This window comes from Solanum stenotomum, chromosome 1 (assembly GCF_019186545.1).
Source record: "Solanum stenotomum isolate F172 chromosome 1, ASM1918654v1, whole genome shotgun sequence".
Taxonomy (NCBI): domain Eukaryota; kingdom Viridiplantae; phylum Streptophyta; class Magnoliopsida; order Solanales; family Solanaceae; genus Solanum; species Solanum stenotomum.
Window position 1 is genome coordinate 339,181 of NC_064282.1, and position 27,016 is coordinate 366,196.

Genomic DNA, 27,016 nt, shown 5'->3' on the forward strand with positions numbered 1-27,016 from the left:
ACACATGCAAATACATATATATTCGTCCTATACACTTATAATTATACAATAAAAATATTCTCCTGCCCAGTTCTCTTGTGCCTTTCTCTCTTTCTCGTTTTATACAACAGAAGTGTATAAATTGCGTTTCTGTTTGTATAAAGCGAGAGAAAATTGTATATACACATGCAAATACATATATATTCGTCCTATACACTTATAATTATACAATAAAAATATTCCCCTGCCCAGTTTTATGTTTGTATAATGAAATTATACAATTCTGAAGAGGAGCCAACGAATTATACAATTGCTCTTTTTGTATTTATGTATAGCGAAATAGACAGCTTTTAATTGTATATGTATAGCGAATTATACATATATATGTTTGCTATGGAGCGTAATTATGCAAACTTTGCTATAACATACAAATATGATTTTTTTGTTTGCTATATGTGAAAGTTACTCTTTTTTTTTTCATTTTTAAGGCCTAACCTAAATCTGGAAATTTTTCAGAAATTAGGAATATAGGGGTTAGGACAGTGATACATTTCAGAAAAGTTGGCAAGGAAGAAGTAATAAAATAAATAAATATATGAGGAGAGAGAGAGAGAGAGAGCATTGTGTTGACGGGTCCGTCCGATTGTAGAAGAGAAGATGGAGAACTCGGCGATTTTGAGAGAGTGGTTCGAGCGGGTTGACACCGACAAAATCGGTAGTATCACTGCAATCCAACTGAAGGTCTTTATTTTTTGCTTTAATATTAATCCTTCTTCCTTACTTACTCTCTCGATTTGGTCCTTATTCCCATGCTATCTACTGTCTCAGAGTGCTTTTGCAATTGGAAATTTACAATTTCCTATCACTGTTGTCCAGCAAATGATCAGGTTTTCAACCTCTCTATATTAAATTATCAAATACTCCTATCATTTTTATTTTTATTTTATTTTATTCTTTTGTCAATTACCACCAGGATGTGCGATTTTGATCAGAATGGAACCATGAGTTTTGAAGGTGAGGTTCATCTTTCCACTCTAATTAATCCATTAGCTTGCCTATTTATTACTGTCATATCAAACTGGAACTTCAACAAGGAAAATATATAACAAAAAACATAATCAGCATTTGTAATATCTTAAACTTAACCTTAACATAGACTTCCCTTTTTCTTACTTTTATAGTCATTGTTTACATCATCAGTGCAATCTACTGCATGCCCTTCTTTACTTTATTTTGGTGCAATTGAGTTCATATTTACTAATTGTTCCATTGAGAATCTCATACTGTTGTTAATCTTATTTTTGTTTCCCAGAGTTTGTTGAACTTAACAAGTTTCTGCTGAAGGTCAGCTTTCTTCTCTAGTTAAATTTTTGTGTTCTAGTTTTTCTTCAAATACATTAAGTCATTAATTGGTCTTCTCAATATGCAATTTGCATGTGACTTGAGGTGTCGCTTTGTGGTGTTCTTCTCATACACTGAATTTCACAATAGTTGTACTACCTCATCTTGGCAGCACTAGAATGAAAACTTTAGTGCTGCATGAATTCAATGACATTTTTTCTTATTTTACTGTAGATACTTCATTAAACGTGTTTATAAGATGCGTTCCTTCAAAGATTTTTCAATTGCTTGATTTTTATGAACCATCAATCTATCATTTGTAGGTGCAACATGTGTTCTCAGACTTGGAGAGGTGAATTTCTTTTTCTTGGTAAAACGAATCATTTAGTACTTTTCGAGTACTTCTCATGTCATTGGTTGGAAAATATGTTTTGAGGAAATTAATTCTTGTATTATTTTGGTCACTGAATTAGGGGTCGTGGATTCCTTGTCCCAGATGATGTTTACAAGGCAGGAAACTCCTTAATCTCAAACTCCTGCTTTCTTGCATTTGCTTATAGTACATTTCAGACCTTCTGACTAGGAAAATGAAGAAGGAACACTTGGACTGCCAAATGGCCTTTAACAGAGGCCTATTTGCAGTAAACAATAATCTATCAATGAATATGTTGCATAATTTGCAGGCCTTGATAAAAATTGGATTCCGCCTCGACTCTCCAGCACTATACACTGTCTGCGAGGTATTATAATTATTATAAAATTCATTATGAGATTCTTTGTGAAGTGGGATACATAAATATACTTCTGCATTGTACTTCCTTTTGAGGCCTACAGATGTTACATCTTTTTCTCAAAGCACCATCAAACTGAAACGGATGTTCCTTTTATCCATTGCACACTTTTCTTGTAAACCATCACCTTTTGTCATTGGGAAAAACAATGTCTAATGAATTTGTTAGTTTTACAACATAATTCTACAACCAAACGACAAATATAAGAAAATTTTTTTAGACTTATTCGATGTTCCTTTTTGTTATTCACTTTAGTTGTTTTAAACCGTTTTTCATAGAAGAGAAGAAGAAAATGTAAACAAAAGTACCGAACAGCCAAATGACATATATAAGAAGAAAACATTAGATTTATTCAACTACTTCTGGTTCATTTGTTTTAGTTGTTTAAACTGTATTCATACAAGAGAAGAAAATTGTAAATAAAATGTGAAAGATTTGGCATTGAGTTCCTAGTGACATGTATTTGGTTTAAACAATATTTTAATTGAAACTAGAAGTATGGAATATAAGAAATGCAGTAATGAATATAAGAAATTGAAATGCAAAATAGAACATGCGTTTGCTTCTTACATTTTATTTAAAGCTCAAGGATCTTTATCTTCTTCTTTTTTTATTGTGTGGTTCTTTTCGCATTTATAATGACTTGGTGGTACTATAAGCGTGTTAACAAAGAAAACAAAAAGACAAGATAAAGGTGTTAGTTAATGGCTTGCTATAGCTAGCAAACCATACTCATATACAATGCTAATCCTGTTGGTTACGTTGTGGGTAAGTGGTGGGTTGTGGCAGTCTGGCAGATGGTTAAAATGAAATAGTAAAAATTCATGAAATTCATTGTAATAGTTATTCTGGTTTTTCTCTTTTGAGGTTCATGAGAGCAGGATGATAGAATTTCATGGTGCTTGATTCTCTGCTTTTACCGATTAAAAAAAGAACACAGCGTAATGATTTCATTACTCCACCTTTCTATTAGGGACAGGGACAACCCATTTGGTTGTCCAGAACTCCAGATGGAGGGTTACTCGCAGGATGACATATTGAAACTTGTAACTAAGATGTGCCTGTGGAATGTTACGTGAAACAACCTATGTCAATTGGACTGAGGGTGGAAGTTCTTTCTAGTCCTCTTGGTTTGAACTGATATTATTCTTTTCTGGGTAAATTGTGCAGAGTTTTGATAAGAATAAGAATGGAAAATTCAGGCTTGATGACTTCATATCTCTTTGTATCTTTGTACAGTCTGCACGGTGAGTAGATATTTATTTACATGAAATGGTTGTCTCTTCTTGCATTTAAAATATTCATGATCAATATGTTGAGAGGGCCTCATGATTTATATCTGGCGCTTTCACATTGAGTCACTGTCATCTGTCTTGCAACTAAGAAGGATTCTTGGTTAACACATCAATTTAGTGTTTGAGTTAAGACATTCATTTCAATACATTTGTAGTTCTTGATGAGACTAAAATGTGATTCAGTAGAGCTGCAAATGTAATTGTTCTCAGATGTTAGTTCATTGTTGAATTTCTTAGAAAAATCTTTAATGATCTTCTCAATCTTTGCAGGAACCTTTTTGATTCATTTGACGCAACCAAGCAAGGGCGAGTGACTCTTGATATTAACCAATTTATCTACTGCAGTGAGTATTTAGAGGGCACACTACCTTTCGCTATCTTCTAATCTTTGTGATGCCTCATTTCATTTTGCATTTCACTAATTGTTATCTGTAGTAGAGATGGGTGACTTCCATCAATTAGCCCATTCAGGGTTCTTTTGAAGAGGTGGCTTTCGGTAGCATTTACTCATCCAATCTGAGTGGTGAACCCACAAGCCCCACTGATTGGCTATGCCAGAAGTCTTCCCACTTTTTTTTTTTTTTGTGTGTGTGTGTGTTGTAAATGTACCATCTGCTTGAAACCATGAAAAAGGTTCACTAGTTAGTTGAAGGTTGTGATATTCATGCAAATGACCATAGTGGTTCAATAGGTTGGCCTTCCAAAATATAGGATTGTCTCACATGCCAATGGAGTTTTTCATCATCCCTGTCCTTGACAGATATGTATGATGCTCCTTTGCCGTTAGTGTGCCAAGAGAAGAAACAATAGAAAGGAAATGATTCCTATGGGAATGTAAGAAATATTAAACATTCACCTCTCGTGATGGGGTGAGTATAAGTTTTCAATTAAAGATACAGCCATCTGTTTGCATCTCTCCCGACAGCGTCAGGGGTTGTTATCCATTCTTAGGCAAGATGTTTTTCTGCTTTATGTTAATGATACAATGTATCACGCCTCGTTTTCTAATGGCACTTCTTTTCTTTTTTGTTTCTTCCTCTTTTCTTATTCGCAGCTGCCAATTGTCGAATCTGAGGTCGTTGTCTCACTATCCAGTTTCCAACTGCTGCTATAATAGCATTGAGTAAGATGCTTTGTACGATTTCTGTAAAATGCAATGATTTGAAAAGAGTTGTTAGCGGTGAATGGTTGGAGGGAGCACTAAGGAGTCATTTGGTTGTGTGTACAAGTTATATCACTAAATTATTGTATTTGTTTAGACATTCAGTTGGTCACATTAAAATATTGATATGTGATGTACATTTATTACCTGAGTCTAGTCTTTCAAAGGATTCATTATTTGGAACTCATTTGCTTGTATTAATGCTTTATTCAACTTTGTATTACTAGGTTGATAAAATAAAACTTAGAATTATCAAATTTTAATTACGTTAAATAAACAATGATTTTAAGAGGAAAATTTCAGCAAGTTATACTATAGTATGAGATAAATAATGAAGAAATCTTGCAGTTCTCCTTTATTATTATAATTATAATTATAGAATCAATACGACGAACATTAGTATTAAAAGGCGAATGAAACATTATGAATATGATTAACTAACAAATTACAAAGTTTTAAGGGCCGCCTTGTAATAATCTAGTACATGTACTGTTGATACATCTCTTGTTATCACATTTTGTTGTTAATATAATTATAGAGTCAATACTACAAACATTAGTATCAAGTGAATCTTTGGTAGCAAAAAATGGCATTTCAAGTAGACAAATTCCAACATGCCTTTTACTTCAACCATTGTTATTTTGGACACAAAATGCCTTTTACTTCAAGGATCACTTAACAATAACCTGATCGTTAGCATCATCTCCATCTTAGCTTCCCTAACCTTTACACGAGAGTGGGAAGATACATCTTGAAAGCAGACCTAGTTATGATACATAGGGAAGCAGAGAACTATAAATTTCCCGTCACATTGACTGAGGACTCTTTGGTAAGGAGATCAGAAAAAAAAAAAGCATATTAAAGCTCTCCAATTATTAAGAATGTACTCAAGTACAGCAGCTTACCTCTCCTGACAAAGGAGATGACAAATTGAATACTACCGTTTAATATTGTTTGTAAGACCAAATTATTCTCCCTAGAGACAGATAAACCAGTAAGGGGCGATTCAGATTGTATACAGAAGAATAACAGCATGAGCTGAAAGAATGTTTCAGGATGTGCAGTTCAAGCTGTGGATTAAACTGCTGAACGCAATTCTCCTGTTTGTAGAGCAAACTTTCGGTGCTGTGAGAGAACGGAAGGGATTTTGACTGCCTGTATTCTTGAGGCCAAGTCATTTTCACAGGATCCATTGTTATCCTTAGCTGCATTCAGAATAGTCTGGAAAATTTGCAGAGGGTCACCATGGCTGACCACCAATACTGTGCATCTGCAATTGAAGTGTCCAAATCACAATTATAATTTATATGTCCATCAGATATAATGACAATACAATTAAAAGCTTAACTATGTAAAAGTGAATAGGTAAACCCCATTATCACTTTACATAGCGACTTTCTTTACACTAAAATACTCCTACTTGACATGATAAATTTTGGAGGTAAAAGCATAATAAATACCCTCGAAATTGTGTCTCCATGTTAATCAATGCATTCGTGAGTCTAAACACAACATCTGCAACACTCTCTCCACCTTCAGGCTGCATGAATGGATCCTTCTCATCTAGAGCCCATATATCAGGATACTGAAATCAGAAATAATTAATCAATTCAAGAGCCACAAGCCAAGTTGAAGGTGTTTAAGATTGTGCTACATCCACTTGATTTTGAAATGCAGAAGACAAACAACTTACTTTATCATGAGACTTAAGTTCATATGAAGGACCAAAGAAGCGCTCCCGAAGATCATCTAGAACCTGTTATAACAAAACTATCTTAACTCAGAGCTTATTAACAGAATCTACTCGGCTTAAAGCCCCATATAAATTTAGAGATACTTCGTTTAAGGAAGCAATGATACAGGGTGAAAAAAGAGAAATAGCCCAAACAGTTCATTTAAATGACCATATCTCAAGTGAATGACTTATATCAATAGAAAAAAACTAAATTTCAGCCTATGAAGTAACAATCCCTTTTACTTGTTTCTATAGATCCTTGCTGCTTTTGACCTCAATTCATGTCATGTATGTTCCAATAATTGTGATCTGAGAGAGCTTCATGAATTGATCATTTTAAGAATGTCTGGAAACAAAGTACTATGATAAAACTTAAACACAACTTTTTTTGTTCTTTTGATAAGCTAAAAATCACTTATATACAACCTAGCAACCAAATAAATTAATAAAGTACAAAAAAGGAGGATACAAGACGGCCTATATGTCCTAGGTGATGGGTAGATAGGCTTACCATGCACTGTGGTCCTTCAAAAGAAATATTTAGAACTGATGCAACCACTTGTGCTGTATGAGTGGTTCTCGAGAAGGGAGAGTAGCAAATTCGAACATTTTCAAGTGGTATGTTATCTTCTTTGAGTACCTGTTATCAGAAAATATATTGCCTGTAAACACCATCAACAACTTAAGCTTATAAAGAAGAGATAGAACTCTTTTTGGCCCAAAGAGAATAACATATACGTAATTACTCTGAATCAGGAACCATAGGGTAGTCTCTCTTTACCTTCTCTAAATGAAGGGCAGATGACAGAAACATATACATCAAGGTGCTAATCATCAGAAGACTCTGTTACTGGCACTAGCCTCCAAGGAGATACGATTTCGCAACTGAAAAAAGTATTTATTTTGACAAAAAGTTGAGCTTCCACATGATATTATTCTAAGGGAATAGAAGCACATGCATGGTCCTTTCAGAAACCGCTTCACTCTTCCCCCTGTGCTACTTGGATGCTTTTGCTTAGGCCTTTATTTTTTCTGCTTAAGATTCACATTACGCTGAAGATAGAACTCATTTGTTCATTAGCAATGAACACTCTCTTGGTGTACTAGTTCGCTTTCTCCGTGATGTGCAGGTTTTCTTTCAAGCACTACAGTTACTCCAACTTGATCCACAATTGACACTGAAGTGAAAAGGAAATGACTGTTCAAATGTGATAAGAGTTTTTAGTAGTTTATACTTGTTAGAATAGGAATAGGTATATATAATCTTACTTAGAATTGGAATAGGAATAGGAATAGTAAATAGTATCTTACTTGGTAAAGGATTGTACTGTAGACTCTATAAATAGGGTCTTTGCGTAATAATGTAGATAGACAATTCAATAATATTTTCTCACATTGTATCAAAAAGCCTCTACGATCTTAGCAAAGTTGAGTCACTGTGTATCTTTTCGGTGATCATTTTCTCATATCTAATTTGCGTAGCACCGTGCATCTTTCTGGTGACTACTTTCTCACATTTAATTTGCATAGTACTGTGCATATTTTGGACTATTTTTTTCATATCTTATTTGTGTAGCACCGTGCATCATTCTAGTGACTACTTTCTCATATCTCACCATGCCATCTTTTCGGTGACTACTTTTTCATTTCTGATTTGCATAGCACCATTCTTTTTGGTGTCTACTTTCTTATTTGTGTAGGGTTGTGCCATCATTCCAACCCTATCCATATAATTTCTATTTTCTAGTAGGATTGTGTCATCATTCCGACCCTACCCATATAATTTCTCTTTTTCAGTAGGGTCGTGTCATCATTCTGATCTCTTTCTCAATAGGGTCGTGCCGTCAATCCGACCTTTTCTATATAATTTCTATTTTCCAGTTGGGTCGTGCCCTCATTTCAACCCTACTCATATAATGTTATTTCTTAGATTGTGACCACTTTTAGCCATCAAATCTAATACTCCGGCAATGAGTATGTTCCGGTCAGTTTTGCACTGACTTTTTTGTTTAATATTGATTCATCCATATGCTTTATACTAGATTTTGAGCACTTTTCGATGACTGCTGCATTGTGAAGAAGTCTAAATGGAGCAATCACCTAATTTTGTTGCTCAGGGGGAGTTTAGTAGCATGGTATATCGATTACGTAAGTTACTCTATGGTCTGAAACAGTCTTAACAAGCTTGTTTGGGAAGTTCAATACTGTAATTTTATCCCTTTGTGTTTTATCGACATTATGCATTAAATTCAGTATTTTATGAGAAGACCAAGCACATTGAGATTGACTGACATTATGCATCAAATCCAGTATTTCATGAGAAGACTAAACACATGGAGTGTTAGAATAGGAATAGGTATATATACTCCTACTTTAGAATAGGAATAGGAATAGGAATAGTAAATAGTATCTTACTTGGTAAAGAATTGTATTGTAGTGTCTATAAATAGGGTCTTTGCGTAATAATGTAGATAGACAATTCAATAGTAATATTTTTCTCATATATTTCTCAATCATCTCCTGCTAGCTATCTTTAATGAGGAAGCATTGCTAACTTAAAGACCAAGACATCAAATGATAGTTCTCATAAAAGAACAATTGACATGGATCTAGCATCAAAGCTTCTTACTATAGAGGCATTCAAATCCCAAAAAGTTACATTGGCAGGTTCCATAAAAAAGAGACCTGTCATAGGATTCCAGGACATACAATACCATATATAGTCAAATGCTAATAGATAACTTCTGAAAGACTGAAAGAAATAGTCGTCGACAATTATGGTTTATTTAACTCCACACATAAGATAGGTGGAATATCTGAACGATGAAATGTCTGCCGAGGACCATGTCGGGAAACAAAAAGCTGAGTTCAATGTGAATACCAACCTTTAGGAATGACTCTCCAGCCAATTTTGCTTGTTTGATTCCTTCGGGAGTCAACTTATATTGTTCAAGTTTTCCATTTTCCTGTAAAGGTCACAGCTCCTTTCAGTAATTTAGATTTAACAAGTGGAAGAATAATTTCAGCCAACTAGTTTTCCTAGCAGAAGAAAAGCAGACTTCAATGATATCCTATTATTCCTATTTTAGAGCATTTCATCTTCTAGGTAAACCATCTGTTAATACTAACATTACCAGATTAAACTGTGGAACAAATAGAAGAATGTTTATATTTGTTCTTAAATGGGACTTGTTCTGAAGTGCATATGGAGTTCTAGTTAGATGTATGCAAAGTGGGGAAGAGATAGTACATTGTATTCAAAGATAACATACATTGTATTCAAAGATAACATAAAAGGTAATTTTAGAACAAAAAGAAGAGTGAGTGGAGTAAACTGGAAGAAAAGTGGGTCAAGTAACATAGGAAGTAGGAAGTATTAGCTTATCATACTTACTATATCTCTCTAGAATGATAGGTAAAGGAAGTATTCAATTTTGAAAAAGAAGCTTCCATCTATCAAGCTGAGCTTTAAATCTCTGAACAATGAGAAGGTGAAGTTAAGGTATATTCATTGTCTAAGGCCAGTATAGTGAGATAGAAACATACAAATGCCCTAATAAGTATGCCCTAATGAAGGCAGTGGAATAATATTAAAGCAACTCGCAACACGGAGTATAAAAGAAGCATAGATGATAGTGTGTAGAATGCATATTTATATGAAAAACGAAATGATGTATTAAGTAGAAAAGAAGGAAAGAGGAATTAAACCATGGAGGAAACGACGAGACCCATTTCATTGGGAATGCTTTTGCCATGCCTCACCACCCAATATCTGTTCTGCACAAACGTTACGCCACCTTCCCCTGCCATTCTTCACAACCTAGCCTTGCCTACTATTGAGTGGGAGCGGATTGCGGAGTGGTAGTTATGTTATAGTAAGTAATAAGCCATCCGCACGACGTCGTTCTCTTCTCTCAATGTACAATAAACTATGCACAATGAACAAGCTAAATCAGGTAAGCGGATCCGGGTCAATCATTCTTTCGACCCGAAAATATTAGGCAGTACAATATGTTTGGCGCAAGGAACAAGCAATGAGATGAGATCTCATCAATCCTCTACAAACTACAAACCCCTCACCCATTTCCTCCCAAAGAGTAATTAGTTGTGACAACAATGGCGCTAAATCTTCGTCAAAAGCAAACTGGTAATTCTGTAGATCTATCTCTGCACTTATACTTTATGAAGGAATCTTCTAATAATTTGTTGAATTGCAGAGTGTATTACGCGGATGTTAAATCTGAACCAGCCGGTGAACGCCGGTGCCACTGCCAATGAGGAGGTATACAAGATCCTGATTTACGATCGATTCTGCCAAGACATTTTATCCCCTTTGATTCACGTCAAGGACCTCCGTAAACACGGCGTTACCCTCTACTTCCTTATCGATAAGGATCGCAAACCCGTCCATGATGTTCCTGCTGTCTACTTCGTCCAACCCACCCATCTTAATGTACAGCGTATCGTTGCTGATGCCTCCAAGTCTCTTTACGATTCCTTCCATTTGAACTTCTCCTCTTCTATTCCCAGGCCCTTGCTCGAAGATCTCGCTTCAGGTGCACTATATGCATTCTCCTTTCATCACTATTTTTCATTTTTTTTTGTGTCAAAACTTTATGGTTGAATTGATGGCTGATACTGGAATGGCATGTACCCAAATAGAGGGATGAACAATATTGAATACTGTTTTACTCACCCTAGCTTGTCCAATTTTTCCTCGGAGGGGGTAAGGGCTAAAATGATCTACTATTTCAATCCATTTTCAAAAAATAAGATAATTTTTTATCCCACTGCATAAAGGGGTGCTTAGATCTATGTAGAGATGACAATTGATTGATATGAACTTGAAAAAAGTAATAGTTAATGCAATTTTCTGGGTGGTGCTGGATGGATATTCGAAATATTAACCACTGCATGACTTGTTTCTGCTCCAGGCACGGTTAATTCTGACTCGATTGAAAGGATCTCTAAAGTGCATGATCAGTACTTGGAGTTTGTCACGCTTGAGGATAATTTGTTCTCACTTGCCTACAAGAACTGTTATCTTCAACTGAATGATCCCTCTGCTGGGGATAAAGAAATTGAAGAGATCATTGAAAAGATTGTCAGTGGCTTATTTTGTGTGTTGGCTACTCTTGCTGTTGTCCCTATCATCAGGTGTCCCCGTGGTGGGCCTGCTGAGATGGTGGCATCCCTGTTGGATCAGCGTTTCAGAGACCATCTGTTAGCTAAAAACAATTTATTCTCTGAGGCTGGGAATTTCACTAGCTCATTTCAGAGGCCAATTTTGTGTTTATTCGATAGAAACTTTGAGTTGTCAGTAGCTATACAACATGATTTTAGGTATAGACCACTTGTTCATGATGTGCTTGGTTTGAGATTGAACAGGTTGAGTGTGCAGGGAGAGAAAGGTGGGATGAAATCATTTGAGTTGGACAGATCTGATCCATTCTGGGTGGCAAATTGGTCGTTGGAGTTTCCAGAGGTTGCTTTGGAGATAGAAGCTCAGTTGAACAAGTATAAGAAGGATGTGGAGGAGGTAAATAAACGAACTGGTGGGAACTCAGGGGCTGAGTTTGATGGGACAGACTTGGTTGGCAATACCAAGCATTTGATGAATGCAGTAAATTCCCTGCCTGAGTTGACAGAGAGAAAACAAGTCATTGATAAGCACACCAATATTGCTACAGCATTGTTAGGGGAGATCAAGGAGAGGTCCCTTGATTCGTATGCCAAAAAGGAGAATGATATGATGGTAAGAGGTGTCATTGATCGCAGTGAGCTCATCGGAGCTCTCAAGGGAAAAGGGACTAAGGTGGATAAGCTGCGGTTTGCTATCATGTATCTTATCTCGACTGAAAGCTTACCTCAATCAGACGTTGAAATGATTGAAACAGCACTTAGGGAGTCTGAGGTTGATACCACAGCATTTCAGTATGTAAAGAAGATAAAATCATTGAATGTCTCTTTAGCATCAGCAAATTCTGCGAGTAGGAGCAACATTGTTGATTGGGCTGAAAAGCTCTATGGGCAGTCAATCAGTGCTGTAACTGCAGGTGTCAAAAATCTATTATCCAGTGATCATCAGTTGGCTTTGTCAAGAACAGTAGAAGCATTAATGGAGGGGAAACCCAATCCAGAAATTGATTCTTATATTATTTTTGATCCTCGTGCACCCAAGTCAAGCTCCGGGATGAGCAGCAGTCACCTGAAAGGACCATTTAAAGAAGCTATTGTCTTTATGATAGGTGGTGGTAACTATGTGGAGTATGGAAGCTTGCAAGAGCTAGCCAATCGTCAACAGCCAGTTAAGCATGTTATATATGGGACGACAGAAATTCTTACAGGAGGTGAGTTCATCGAGCAGCTTGCACTGCTGGGGCAGAAGATGGGATTGGGAACTAGTGTCGCAACACCAGCCCATTAATGCAGTTGCGATTTGTGTACAATCCCTTAAGGAAACCCTTTGTTGTTCAGTATTGACTGTGTGGACTTCATCAGGCTACATGAGCAAATCATACACTTGCACGTAATAGTATGTTGAGTTCTCGAAGAAGAGTTTGTTGACCCTATTCTTAACATTGTGATATTTGACCCTGATGCATAGTGAACGTTAAAATATAGAAGAATTCATATATAAGTTCAAACTTGTGTGGAGTTGGTTTATACCGTTGTTCTTTAGTTGATGTACTTGGAACTGTTTGCATACCATCCCTCACTGTCCAAGGTGGTTTCTTTGTATTCCTACAGTTTTGTGGTAGTTTAAGTAGTTTTTCTCGTTCCTGTTATTGTCTATCTTATTTGCTTAGACACACTTGCAGTAAAAACATGTTTTATTTTTTTCTTTGTAAAGCTGGATGATTGGCACAGCTTGACTTCAAAACTTAAATATGCATGCACTGCTGGCTTTTCAAAATCAGTATTCTGGAAGAGCCACATGTGTCGAGGAACAGCTTAAAATGCAGTCACTTGAGCCCCATTAGAGAATAGATGCCTGCGCTTTCTGTTTGTTTTGGGTGAACAAAAGAAGGCAGTTTGTTTTCATAGTAAAATATGCGCTCATAAGTATTCAATTAGCGATAATATTTTTTTCATTATTAGTAGCTGCTTCTTTTGCACTGGTTTATGAGACCGGTGCGTAAATACAGTAATAATATCTATCCTCAAAACACCACTCCATCCTTTTCCCCATCCCGACCCAGAGATAGCAGTCCCAACCTCTGTCGTATTTTATTATTTACTGTCTGATATCATGGGTTAATTTTTTTTTATCTCCGTATTTGCAGTTAGTATAAAGTCAAATCTCTTCAGATGCGACTCTATGATTTTGAGTTTTACTGATAAAAAAATCAATCAACTTGCACACGGAGAGATAGTTGGCATGAACCACGTTAAGTAGTGAAGTATTAATTTAGAAATTTGGTGGCAATATATATACACACAATTGGAACCTACTCTACCATGTTAACCTGCTACAATCATTTAATAATAACGTTAGGTGAGATTGTAATACAGAGACAGTAATATACTAGTACTAGTTAACAATATAGAAAAATATTGTAATGCAAACATTTAGTTCATAATGGAGAATAATACTTATGTATTTCTACTATATAATAAAAGGGAGTTTATGATGGGACATTCTACTATTTACAAATGACTTAAAATTATCTTAATAAATTATTTACAAATTACTTAAAATTCTTAAAAGATATATAATAAAATAGGTTAACTCTAAGAATTCTATTAGGGACACATATATCGGGACAGAAAAAATAACATATATCATTTTAAAATTACCAAAAAAGTATTATAAATAATAATAATTAACAACTTAAAATATCTGAAAAACATTTTAAAAGGGTTAATTTTGTAATTTTATCCATATCACATAAATCAGGACAAAGTGACCAGTAATGTAGGTTATTTGAAAGTTACATAAAAATATTATAAATCACAATAATTAATAACTTAAAACATTTTTTTTAAAATATGAAAATTTGGATGACTCTCCAAATTTCATTTGTGTCACATAAATTCAGACAACAAAAATAGCATATATTGGGTCCATTTTAATTTATTTGTCATAAATCATGATAATTGACAACATAAAATATGTTTTGAAAAAGATACAAAAAATTCCACTGATTCTTGAAGTTAATCTATCGTAAAAATATTATAAATCATGATAATTGACAACATAAAATATTTCAAAAATAAATACATATAAAAAAATTCGATTGATTCTTGAAATTAATCTATCGTTAAAAATTATGTATAAAATACAATAAATTGTGATAATTGACAACTTAAAATATTTATTAAAAAAAACACAAAAAAAATAAATGGATTGATCTATTTAGAAATGACTTAAAAAGATAAATCATTTACAGATGACTTCAAATATTTAAAAGATATATAATAAAATGGGTTGACTCTCAGAATTCTATCAGGGTCACATATATTGGGACAGAAAAAATAACATATATCATTTTAAAATTTTCAAAAAAGTATTATACATAATAATAATTAACAACTTAAAATATCTGAAAGACATTTTAAAATGATTAATTTTGTAACTTTATCCATATCACATAAATTAGGACAAATTGACCAGTAATATACGTAAATTTAAATAACTCACTATATTTTATCTATATCACATATATTAGGACAAAAAAAATAAATATTGGGCGCACGGGCTCTTCGTCACTAGTATTAATTATAAAGAAATCTCATATAATTAAATAATAGAGGGGGACATAATTTATATATTAAAGCTCTCTAGCTGTATACTATCTATCTATCAATCATTATTAGTACAGAAAAGAACAAAGGAGACAATGGCACATTTTGAGGGCAGAAAGAAGGAGGTGATAGCAATAATTGGAGGTGGAATCAGCGGCCTCTTAGCGTGCAAATACTGCATTTCCAAAGGATTTGATCCAATTGTGTTCGAGTCGGAGAGTAGCATTGGTGGTGTTTGGACAAAGACAATTGGGAGCTGTAAGCTGCAGACACCAAAACCCGTATACCAGTTTTCTGATTTTCCATGGCCCGATTCAGTAACCCAAGTGTTTCCTGACCAACAAATGGTGCTTGAATACATTGAATCGTACGCACGTCACTTTGATTTGTTCACCCACATTCACTTCAATAGCAAAGTGTTGAGCCTCAACTTTGAAGATGGCGGCAGTGGAGACGGAGAATGGAATTTGTGGAGCGGAAAAGGGAAGTGGAACGTTACTGTACAGGACACTCGAACCATATCCCCACAGATACAGGTAATTATGGTTGGAACATCTCTCAATCTAATACAAGCTTTTGTAAAAAACAAAATTTTGTGTTTTATGGAAGAAAAAAATATGTAATTTCAACTTTCACCTATTTAATAATCTCTGCCAAAAAATATTGAGTTTAAGAAAAAAAATTATTAGTGTTAGCAAAAGGCAAGAAAAAATTCTCCCAATTTTGACTCTTCTTTCGCATCGCATACAACTTCCTCTCTGTCAACTTATATTTTGAATCTGACCCAAAAAAAAAAAGTGATATTTTGTACACCAATGCCCGCTTAAATATTCTTTCTTCCTGCCCACATTTTTCTGATCAAACAAAAGAAAATGGTTAATATACAATAGTCTTACTTATCCATTTGGCATTTCTCAATGTCTTTTATTTAAAGGATAGTTAATCAACGGGATCAAAAGAAAATTCTCCCCAAATTTTTATGGTGAACACAAAACCAAACCATAGCTTAAAAAAAAATTGCTTGAGAACCCCTTGGTAATAATTTTGCATGCAGATATACCAAGTTGATTTCGTAGTAGTTTGTGTGGGAAGGTTCAGTCAAGTCCCAAACATGCCTGAATTCCCTCAAAACAAAGGCCCTGAAGCTTTTGAGGGTGAAGTAATCCATTCGATGGATTATTCAAAGATGGACTCCTCAACTGCAACCAACTTTGCCAAAGGAAAACAAGTTGCCGTTGTAGGATTCCAAAAATCAGGAATGGACATTGCCATGGAGTGCTCCACAGTTAATGGTACGTTAATTCTACCTCTTTCTCTTGGGCTGCTGCTTTTTGCACTAGTAATGTATTAAAGTTATGTAATGCAGGGGTTGAACGTCCATGCACAGTACTAATCAGGACGCCACATTGGAACCTTCCCAATTATTTCCCATGGGGACTAAATTTGGGATATCTATTCCTAAATCGATTCTCTGAACTTATGGTTCATAAACCCGGTGAAGGCTTTCTTCTAAGTCTCCTCGCCACAATTCTTTCACCATTAGTAAGGAGCATTTTTCTTTAATTTCCTCACTCATTAATTTGAATTCTCTTCCTCTCACAAAACTAATATGCATGCATATATATATATATATATATATATTTATTTTGACAGAGGTGGGCCTTCTCAAAATATATAGAAAGTTACATAAAACACAAACACCAGCTTGCAAAACATGGAATGGTGCCCGAGCATAGTTTCTTAAACGAATTGAGTTCCTGTTCAGTTTCTTTAGTGCCAGAGGGCTTCTATGAGAGAGTAGAGGAAGGAAGTATCAAGCTCATCAAGAAAGCAGAGAGTTTTGGATTCTCAAAAGAAGGTATTGTGCTCGAGGGTCATGCTACTGAACCCATTAAATCCGACTTAGTCATACTAGCTACTGGCTTCAACGGACTTGATAATCTCAAGCATATTTTTCAATCGAAAAAATATCAGGAATTCATAGCAGGCTCAGATGATTCTGCTGCAGTTCCTCTCTATAGGTGAGTAAAAGTATACTTTTGGAAGCATGCATGCTCCAAAATTATACATATATATATCTCATATGGAAATAATTATATTTATCAGGGAATGCATTCATCCCCGGATTCCACAACTGGCAATAATTGGATTCTCAGAAAGCGTATCTAATCTACACACCTCGGAAATAAGGTGTCGATGGCTGGGAGAGCTTCTTGATGGAAAATTTATGCTACCAAGCATTAAGGTGATGGAGAAAGACATAGCAGAATGGGATAAATACAAGAAGAGATACTCTTACAGGAAGTACTACAGGAGATCATGCATCGGAGCATTGCACATTTGGTACAATGACCAACTATGCAAGGACATGGGATGGAACCCTAAAAGGAAAAAGGGTCTTTGGGCTGAGTGGTTCGAACCTTATGGACCAATGGATTACATCGGCTAATGTATGTTGAAGAGCTCCAAAACCTCCCATCTCGATCACTTTCAAGAATGAAATTTCTTTTTCTAAATATGTTTTCTTTTACTGAACCTTTGAACAATAAGGATAGCATGCTAGTACTTTCCAGTTCAAAAGGAATGTCTTCTGAGAGTTACAAAAAGTGCTTTGATATATATATATATATACTATGCACAAAACTTTTCCTCAATGAGGACAAAGTTAACTTCTAAAAAGAACCTTAGCTTGTTTAAATTTTTATTCTCCTCCATAACCTAATTAGTACGATGACAAATGTTTTACAGTTCACATTTCTAACTCGGAACAAAGCCTCCAAGTAGCAATAAAATTAGGAAAGTGGAAATTACTTGGAAAAATTCCTCCTCAACTCGCTCCATTATATTGTTTGGCCCAAGATATGCTTATTATTTGTATCTAATGACAGAACATATTGACTTGATTTTGTTTTTCTAATTCTAAGGGAGTTGCAGGCAGGCAGGCTTATATCTTACAGTTACATGATGCATTTGGAAGCTCAATTGTGTAATTATATGGTTAGTTGGTATTGGCCATTGCCCATTGCTCATTGGGGGATGTTAAAATAAGATCCAAGTACAATTTGATTACAACAAATGATCTGATAAAGATACTTCTGTTTATCACATAAAAACAATATTTATAATTAGTATAAAGTCAAAATGTATAGGCAAAAAATTTCAAATGCGGGCATCATATCTATATAACACGATTTTCAAATGTAAATTTTGAGACGGGATTGTGGATTCTACCCAAACAAAACTTCTGAGGATTGCGTGTTCTGATTAAGTAGCCACTCCAGATATTTACTAAAAGTAGTTGGTATTGAAATTAATTGGACCATGGAAATTGGAATACAAAGATTAATAATGCAGATATCTCCGGAGGTGAGCCACGTATTCTTGCCCAATACACATATTAGCTATAAAGGGCAGAGCAATTCAAGCTATCAATCAAAAAGAGGAGACAGTACCAAATGGCAAATTTTAATGACAGAAAGAAAGAGGTGATAGCCATAATTGGTGCTGGAATCAGCGGACTGTTGGCCTGCAAATACTGCATTTCTAAAGGATTTGATCCAGTTGTTTTTGAGTCAGAGAGTAGCATTGGAGGTGTTTGGACTAAGACCATTGAGAGCACTAAGCTGCAGACACCAAAACTGGTTTACCAGTTCTCTGATTTCCCCTGGCCTGATTCCGTAACAGAAATGTGCCCTGACCATAAAACGGTGCTGGAGTACATTGAATCGAACGCAACTCACTTTGATTTGGTACGACACATTAAGTTCAATTCCAAAGTGTTGAGCCTAAGCTATGAAGATGACAGCAGTTCATCAATTAATGGAGCTGGAGAATGGAATTTGTGTAAAGGCAAGTGGAACGTCACCGTACAGGACACTCCAACCCTTTCTACACAGGCAAGTAGAATGCTTAATTACCAAATGAGTACTATAAATTTAAGAAAAGATCGTAGAAGATTTCTTCAAATCTGTCTCCTCCGTTCATTTTTACTTTTCACTTATTATTCAAATATATTACCTATATCAATAGTAATTGTTTTCTTCAGTGACAACAACTTACGAAAATGAGATGTATACAAAGAAATATTGAAAAAAATTCTTCTCGGAGAGTGTGTAAGGATTGCTCGTAAGCTAAGCACGCAGATCTAGGAAGGAGCATAATGATTTTGTAGTATAATGTCCCGTGGTTGGTTGAAAATTGTAAGTGCGTGCAGGTATACCAAGTTGATTTTGTAGTAGTTTGCGTGGGAAGGTTCAGCCAGGTTGCAAACATGCCTGAATTTCGTCCAAACAATGGCCCTGAAGCTTTTGAGGGCCAAGTAATCCATTCAATGGACTATTCCAAGATGGACTCCAAAACTGCAACCAACTTTGTCAAAGGAAAACAAGTAGCCGTTGTTGGATTTCAAAGATCAGGAATGGACATTGCAATGGAGTGCTCTACCGTTAATGGTAAGTAGTGCAGCACACTCAAGCTGTTAGTTGTTCAACTGTGTGACTTTTATTATTTTCAACATTAGTTGTCATCTTTCATCATATTGTATCTCTTCAGATTGATTCTTAGGACTATATAATTGCAGGGGTTGAACGTCCATGCACGGTACTAATCAGGACCCCGAATTGGAACCTTCCAGCTGATTTTTCCCCATGGGGACTTAATTTGGGATATCTGTACTCAAGTTGATTCTCCGAACTTATGGTGCATAAACCTGGTGAAGGCCTTCTTTTAAGTCTCCTCGCCACAACTCTTTCACCATTGGTAACTAACTGTCCATACACATCTCTGTTTTCCTCTCACAAAACAAAATTAACATAAAATCCATTTCACAGAGGTGGGCCTTATCAAAATATGTAGAAAGTTATATAAAACACAAGAACAGGCTTGCAAAATATGGAATGGTGCCGGAGCATAGCTTCTTGAGTTCATGTTCAGTTGCTGTAGTTCCAGAAGGCTTCAATGACAGAGTTGAGGAGGGAAGTATAAAGCTTATCAAGAAAGCAGAGTGTTTGGGATTTTCTAAAGAAGGTATCGTCCGAAACAATAAAATCGGAGTTAGTCATACTAGCTACTGGGTTCAAGGGAATTGATAAGCTCAAACACATATTTGAATCAACAAAATATCAAGAATTCATAGCAGGCTCAGATGATTCTGCTACAGTTACAGTTCCCCTTTATAGGTGAGTCAGAAAAAACAATTACATTTGCAAGCATATACATATACAGCATGTCATCTCTCTCATTCATCATGCATGTGTAAATAATTAGGGAATGCATTCATCCCCGGATTCCACAAGTTGCAATAATTGGTTTCTCAGAAAGCAGAGCTACTCCATACACATCGGCAATAAGGTGTCGGTGGCTGGCAGAGCTTCTTGATGGAAAATTCAAGGTACCTAGCATCAAAGTTATGGAAAAAGACATAGCGGAGTGGGATAAGTACAAGAAGAGATATTCATATAACAAGTACTATAGGAATTCGTGCATCGCTCCACTGCACGTTTGGCACAATGACCAACTTTGCAAGGACATGGGATGGAACCCAAAGAGGAAAAATGGGTTTTGGGCTGAGTGGTTCCAACCTTATGGACCAATGGATTACTAGCTATAATACTCACTCCAGCCTCTCCCATCCCTCTTTCAAGAATAACCATCTATGTTTGATTTTGTGTTTTGTTTGCCTAAAAGTCATGATATTGTAAAATAATATCAATACTAATAAAATAAAGCTTTGAATAAAATAATACTCCTAGTTTTCCTTGTTAGTCATGCTAGTTCAACGTAATATTTTCATTTGCTCCCAAATTTGAACCTAAAATGGGAATAGTAATTGTTCAAATGTCATGGTACTGAACTGATTAAAGAAGAATCGAGACTCCTTTGAAAAAAAAATTCTTAATTAATGGATGCCGGTAATTAAATGGGGATAGAGTGATACGTTTGGAGTTCAATTGTGTACAGTAGCCAATGTGGATGCATATTATTTTTTATTATTATTGTTGCTGTAAATCTGCAAAATATCAATTATATTGACTTTATGTTGATATTGCGTCTAAACTCACTCATCTAATATTACTTTACTTTATAGGATGTGATAGAAAAAATGAATACTAATAAGCACACAAAAGTAGCTAATGGATATAGACAAGTAACTGTAAGATGCCCTTCATATCAATTATATTGACTTTTTGTTGATATTGCGTCTAAACTCACTCATCTAATATTACTTTACTACTTATTAATAAGAGTCTACAACACACGAGGTGGTCAACATGTGTGCTCGAAGTAAATTTAATTTGAATGAGGTCAATTTAGTCATTTTAAATAATACTCAATGCTTCTTTTACTTGTACAAAATGCAAGGTTGTTTTATATGGACATCAAATGACCAAAAACCCAATATCATTTAACTCAATTGTTATATGTTATGTTATTATTATTATTATAGAGCGTTGCAATTGGCTGAAAAGGAACTTCAGTGTAGCTAAAATATAAATATTTGTACTCCCTTGTCAGAACTGTCCCTATGCGGCTATGCTTATCTTATCAACTACTCCCTCCGTCCCTATTTACTTGTCCATATTTCTTTTTTTAGTTATCCCTATTTAGTTGTCCATTTTGACAAATCAAGAAAGGACAACAAATTTTTTCCTATTATACCCTTATTTACACTTCTTGAAAATTGTAAAAGTGTATGTTGTTTCCCTCCAATTTATTTCACTTGAATTCATATAAGTGGTTGTAATTTTGAAGTGAAAAGTTGTCATAAGGGTAAAATTGTAACTTCACTGTGCTAATCATTGTTGCCTTAATCTGTGTGTCATTTCTAAAGTGGACAACTAAAAAGGGACAGAGGGAGTATGTGTTAAGTGGTGAAATTAAAGACATCTTGAGACAAGTCATTTTATGCGGGACCGACCTAGATATATACTATATTTGTCATTTCACAAAATCAATGCATAAATAACACTATTACTCTTATTTTATCCTTGTGAGTCATTGGTCTTGAAAATATATATTTGACTAACATAGAAAAATTAAGTAAATATTTCATGTTAATTGGTCAAATTAAATAATAAAAATAAATAAATTCAGGTTCATTGATTGAATACTTGACTTCAAAAAAACAGTAAATAATGTTAGAATAGTAAGCTTACTTAATTTCTTAATGTACGTGAAATCTAAAATAGTGACATATAAATAGGAGCGGAGGGAGTATATCGTAATTCTCTATTTGTATCATACAAATAGAGAATCAAGCTCTATTTGTATCATACAAATAGAGAATTAAGATTTACTCCCTCTGTTTCTTTTTATAAGTTATCCTTACTATAAATAGTTGGTCCATAATACTCCCTCCGTCCCTATTTACTTGTCCATATTTCCTCTTTTAGATGTCCCTATTTACTTGTCCATTTTGACAAATCAAGAAAGGACAAAAAAAAATTTCCTATTATACCCTCATTTAAACTTCCCCCAACGTTGATTAGTTATCTTGAATAAATTTATTTTGGAATCATAATTAATAAGGGCAAAATTGTAATTTCACTATGCTAATCATTATTGCCTTAATAAGTGTGTCATTTCTAAAGTGGACAACTAAATAGAGATGGAGGGAGTACTTGTCATTTTATAAAAATAATGTATAAATTACAATATTCTTCCTATTTTACTCTTGTGAGTTAATAGCCTTGAAAATATATATTTGATCAACCTAGAAAAACTAAGTGAATAATTCATTTCATTGATCAAATTAATTAATCAAAATAAATTAGTTCATATTAATTGATTGAGAAGTTGACTTCAAAAAATATTAAATAAGGATAGAATAGTAAACTTACTTAATTTATTAATGCACATAAAATAAAAAATAGTGACATATAAATAAAAACAAAAGGGATATTGTATTATATTGTATTAATGAATATAATATTTGAATAAATTATATTATTTTTAACGGACCGTAGGAAAAGGAGCCTTTTACCCAATCAATGAAATGAAAAGGAGTCGAGTAGAAAAGAAACTCAAAATTATGTAAACAGTACTATGAATTACAATGATTAATAATTTAAATACTTTTAAAACATATATAAAATTTGTTGAGCTCTCGAAATTTTACGTATGCCACATAAATTGGCACATAGAAATAACACATATTATTTAAAATAACGTAAAATATTATAAATTACAATAATTAACAACTTAAAATATTTTTAAGAATATATATATAAATTTGATTGATTTTCAAAATTTTATTTGTGCCACATAAATTAACACGAAAAAATAATTATATTGGGCTCGTGTTGACACGGGCTCGTGTATCTAGTAGTATGAATGTGCAGGATACAACGCTCCAAGAAAGAGAAAATATTTCTTTCCAATTGCCCATGTTCGTCCATGCTTGTTGGCTTATCAGTTTCTAGAATGATCTACGGATGGTAATTGAAGGCCTAACACGTGTTATACATGTCTTGTGCTCACCCAAAGGGTAGCAACTGCGGGTTTCCCTTGTCATAAAACACGTGTTATACATGTCTTTGTGATATAAATGAAGTCAACTTAAAATTACATTTTTGTCCCTCTCAAACTCCCATTTCTAAATAAGGGTAAAGTATACTAGTGGAAATGTAGAGAGTGTATTGTTGCTTGTACGAAATGGAAAATTTCAATGAGAGAGAGAGCAGAAAAAAGGAGGTGATAGCAATAATTGGTGGTGGGATAAGCGGCCTGTTGGCTTGCAAATATGCAATCAGCAAAGGATTTGATCCAATTGTGTTCGAGTGGGAGAGTAGCATTGGAGGTGTTTGGAGTAAGACTATTGAGAGTACTAAGTTGCAGACACCAAAACCCCTTTACCAATTCTCTGATTTCCCCTGGCCCGATTCTGTAACTGAAATGTTCCCTGACCATCAAACGGTGCTGGAGTACATTGAATCGTACGCACGTCACTTTGATTTGCTTCGCCACATTCACTTCAATAGCAAAGTGTTGAGCCTCAGCTATGAAGATGGCGAACCCTCTCTTAGTGAAGATTGGAATGACGCATTTAGCAGTAAAGGGAAGTGGAACGTCAATGTACAGGACACTCTAACCCTCTCTACACAGGTAAGCAACCATGTTCACTTGTATGACCTCAAATTTAGGGAGTACAAGTTGTTAGTACCTTAGATCTAAAAGGAACTAATGTAGATTTGCACGAAAAATGTTTTTAACTTTCATCAGACAACGTATTTTCTCTTTAAATGAAACACATACAATTTCCTTTTATTTGACTTTCAACTTATAAAATTTCCCTCTTGTTCTTTTGTACTGCCTCGTGTTGGTAACTCCATTTCTTGGTGACTTGACTTGAAAAGTATTTCCCAGGCCACTAATCAAAGATCTTTCAGTACTTTTCATTCTCTTCCTCCAATTGAACTCTCATACTCCATCACTCATGGTTGGTTGAAAATTGAAATCGCAGGTATACCAAGTTGATTTTGTAGTAGTTTGCGTAGGAAGATTCAGCCAAGTTCCCAACATCCCTGAATTCCCTCCAAACAAAGGCCCTGAAGCTTTTGAAGGCCAAGTAATCCATTCAATCGATTATTCCAAAATGGACTCCACAACTGCAACCAACTTTGTTAAAGGAAAACAAGTAGCCGTTGTTGGGTTCCAAAAATCAGGAATGGACATTGCCATGGAGTCCTCCACAGTCAATGGTAAGAGGACTCATTTTGTGATCTTCCATTAACTCTTTATTGTTAATTTAGACTAATAAATTTTGCAGGGATTGAACGTCCGTGCACAGTAGTAATCAGGACACCGCATTGGAATGTTCCTGATTATTTCCCGTGGGGATTCCCAATGGCAAAACTCTATTTGAATAGATTCTCAGAACTTATGGTGCATAAACCCGGTGAAGGCCTTCTTTTATATCTCATTGCTACGATTCTCTCACCTCTGGTAATTCCTCTGACTAAAGACTACTCTAATGAATATGGCTGTTTGGGGGTACTACTACTACTATTAATCAATTTGTACGTACGTACAGAGGTGGGGATTCTCAAAATTTGTGGAAAGCCATATAAAACACAAGCTCAAGCTTTCAAAACATGGGATGGTGCCAGAGCATAGTTTCTTAAACGAATTGAGTACCTGTTTAATTTCTACAGTGCCAGAGGGCTTCTACGACAGAGTTGAGGAAGGAAGTATCAAGCTGGTGAAGAAAGCAAAGAGTTTTGGATTTACTAAACAAGGCATCGTGGTTGAGGGTCAGGCTGAACTAATAAAATCGGACTTAGTCATACTAGCCACAGGGTTCAAGGGAATTGATAAGCTCAAACACATTTTTGAATCACCAAAATATCAGGAATTCATTGCGGGCACAGATGATTCTTCAGTTCCCCTCTACAGGTTAGTAATAATTTCTGCACCAAATTAATTAACACGAGTATATATCTCATGTATTTACTATGTATCAGGGAATGCATTCATCCCCGAATTCCACAATTGGCAATAATTGGATTCTCAGAAAGCATAGCTAATGTATTCACATCAGAAATAAGGTGCCGATGGCTTGCAGAATTTCTTGATGGAAGATTTAAGCTACCAAACATTAAGGTGATGGAGGAAGAGATAGCAGAATGGGATAAATACAAGAAGAGATACTCTTATAACAAGTACTATAAGAGATCATGCATCGGTGCATTGCACATTTGGTACAATGACCAACTCTGCAAGGACATGGGATGGAACCCAAAGAGGAAAAACGGCTTTTGGGCTGAGTGGTTCCAACCTTACGGCCCAATGGATTACATCGCCTAATACCTGTTTCAACAATAATATTGCTTCTTTTCCTTCACTACTTGCTTGAATGCCTGTTTCATATTGTATTCTACTCTATACTTTTAATTTGATAAATATAATATTTGGATAAATTGTACTCTATCATTTTTTGTTCTTACAAATGTTAGCACATCAACAAATTTGAATGATGAACTTACAATATTATAAAGAAAAGTAAGATAGGCTATATAATAAAATAGAATAATTAAATAAGAAGCCAAAGCAAAATCATAAATAGTAGTAAGAGAATAAGAAATTCTAAAATTAGTAAGTTTGAGAAGATGTAAATGGCAGAGTTAAGAATGAATTATGTTATTTAAATGCTTGTGTTATGCAGTTAATTATTTTCTAGGAATAAAATTAGTTATTTATAGTTTAAAATTTAAATTTTAAATTAATTAATCAAATTTCAAAACCTTACCCGTATTGAGTTACGTAAATTTTTATTTTATTTTATTTTATATTGTATTTTTTTTTTGTAAAGCCGTACCTTTTTTAGTGTTAACAAGTTTTGTTTTATTTTTAAATTTTAAATTAATTTTAATAATTCATAAATTGTGCATATTTTTCTTAAAAGAATTGTACATTATTTGTTTTTATAAATTGCAAACGTGCGAGATTCCTTTTTTCATTTTCCTTTTCATATTTTTCTTCTTTTTTAAAAAAAATTGACTTTTAAAATACTGAAATTTTGAGGTTAATTATGGCGCTGACATGTGACGTTTTTTCCTCTCCTATTATATATAGATATAGATAGATTTATGTCCTATAGATGAAATTTTGAGAGTTAACGAAAACATTTTTTATATTTTCAAATATTTTAAGCTATTAATTATTATAATTTATAATATTTTTTACATAATTTTTTATTATATATATATATATATATACACAGTGAACAGTGAAAGTGTCCAGCAAAATCAATTTTTGAATATATATATAAAGTGATAGAAGACAAAACTTTTTTAAAAAATAATAAAATTACCAAACTACCCCTGGCTACAAGCAGACATGTTGACGAAGTCCTCTGCCTACTTGTAGCTTCTTCTATTAAGCAGTCTTTTGAACTAATTTATGAGGTTAAGCTAGGTATAAAATCATTTACGTTAAAATTCATTATTCGATTCATGTGTCCTTTTTT

At 34.5% G+C, this 27,016-nt stretch overlaps 5 protein-coding genes and 1 pseudogene across 5 annotated transcripts; 5 read left to right on the top strand and 1 right to left on the bottom strand.

The window, feature by feature from the left end:
• Nucleotides 1-559: 559 nt before the first annotated feature.
• Nucleotides 560-4,642, top strand: LOC125878138 (uncharacterized). Its single transcript, XM_049559348.1, has 10 exons — nt 560-720; nt 808-866; nt 953-993; nt 1,292-1,323; nt 1,644-1,672; nt 1,794-1,830; nt 2,004-2,060; nt 3,282-3,358; nt 3,677-3,750; nt 4,461-4,642. Exons 1-10 carry the CDS (start codon nt 637-639, stop codon nt 4,478-4,480), a joined length of 510 nt encoding a protein of 169 aa, XP_049415305.1. The 5' UTR covers nt 560-636; the 3' UTR covers nt 4,481-4,642.
• Nucleotides 4,643-5,411: 769 nt separating this feature from the next.
• Nucleotides 5,412-10,144, bottom strand: LOC125878106 (uncharacterized). Its single transcript, XM_049559346.1, has 6 exons — nt 10,012-10,144; nt 9,189-9,269; nt 6,815-6,943; nt 6,262-6,324; nt 6,029-6,153; nt 5,412-5,838 (listed from the first exon to the last, which is right to left on the bottom strand). Exons 1-6 carry the CDS (start codon nt 10,111-10,113, stop codon nt 5,646-5,648), a joined length of 693 nt encoding a protein of 230 aa, XP_049415303.1. The 5' UTR covers nt 10,114-10,144; the 3' UTR covers nt 5,412-5,645.
• Nucleotides 10,145-10,334: 190 nt separating this feature from the next.
• On the top strand, nt 10,335-13,044 carry LOC125853695 (SEC1 family transport protein SLY1-like). Its single transcript, XM_049533429.1, has 3 exons — nt 10,335-10,450; nt 10,521-10,859; nt 11,238-13,044. Exons 1-3 carry the CDS (start codon nt 10,420-10,422, stop codon nt 12,728-12,730), a joined length of 1,863 nt encoding a protein of 620 aa, XP_049389386.1. The 5' UTR covers nt 10,335-10,419; the 3' UTR covers nt 12,731-13,044.
• A 2,055-nt stretch (nt 13,045-15,099) lies between these two features.
• Nucleotides 15,100-17,707, top strand: LOC125853698 (probable flavin-containing monooxygenase 1). The gene is made up of 5 exons (XM_049533433.1): nt 15,100-15,587; nt 16,106-16,343; nt 16,418-16,593; nt 16,705-17,072; nt 17,158-17,707. The coding sequence occupies exons 1-5, from the start codon at nt 15,147-15,149 to the stop codon at nt 17,498-17,500; spliced, it is 1,566 nt and encodes a 521-aa protein (XP_049389390.1). The 5' UTR covers nt 15,100-15,146; the 3' UTR covers nt 17,501-17,707.
• Nucleotides 17,708-18,506: 799 nt separating this feature from the next.
• LOC125843447 (probable flavin-containing monooxygenase 1) lies at nt 18,507-20,232 on the top strand (annotated as a pseudogene).
• Nucleotides 20,233-23,664: 3,432 nt separating this feature from the next.
• LOC125853697 (probable flavin-containing monooxygenase 1) lies at nt 23,665-25,965 on the top strand. The gene is made up of 5 exons (XM_049533432.1): nt 23,665-24,153; nt 24,512-24,749; nt 24,818-24,993; nt 25,082-25,443; nt 25,512-25,965. Exons 1-5 carry the CDS (start codon nt 23,704-23,706, stop codon nt 25,852-25,854), a joined length of 1,569 nt encoding a protein of 522 aa, XP_049389389.1. The 5' UTR covers nt 23,665-23,703; the 3' UTR covers nt 25,855-25,965.
• Nucleotides 25,966-27,016: the final 1,051 nt, after the last annotated feature.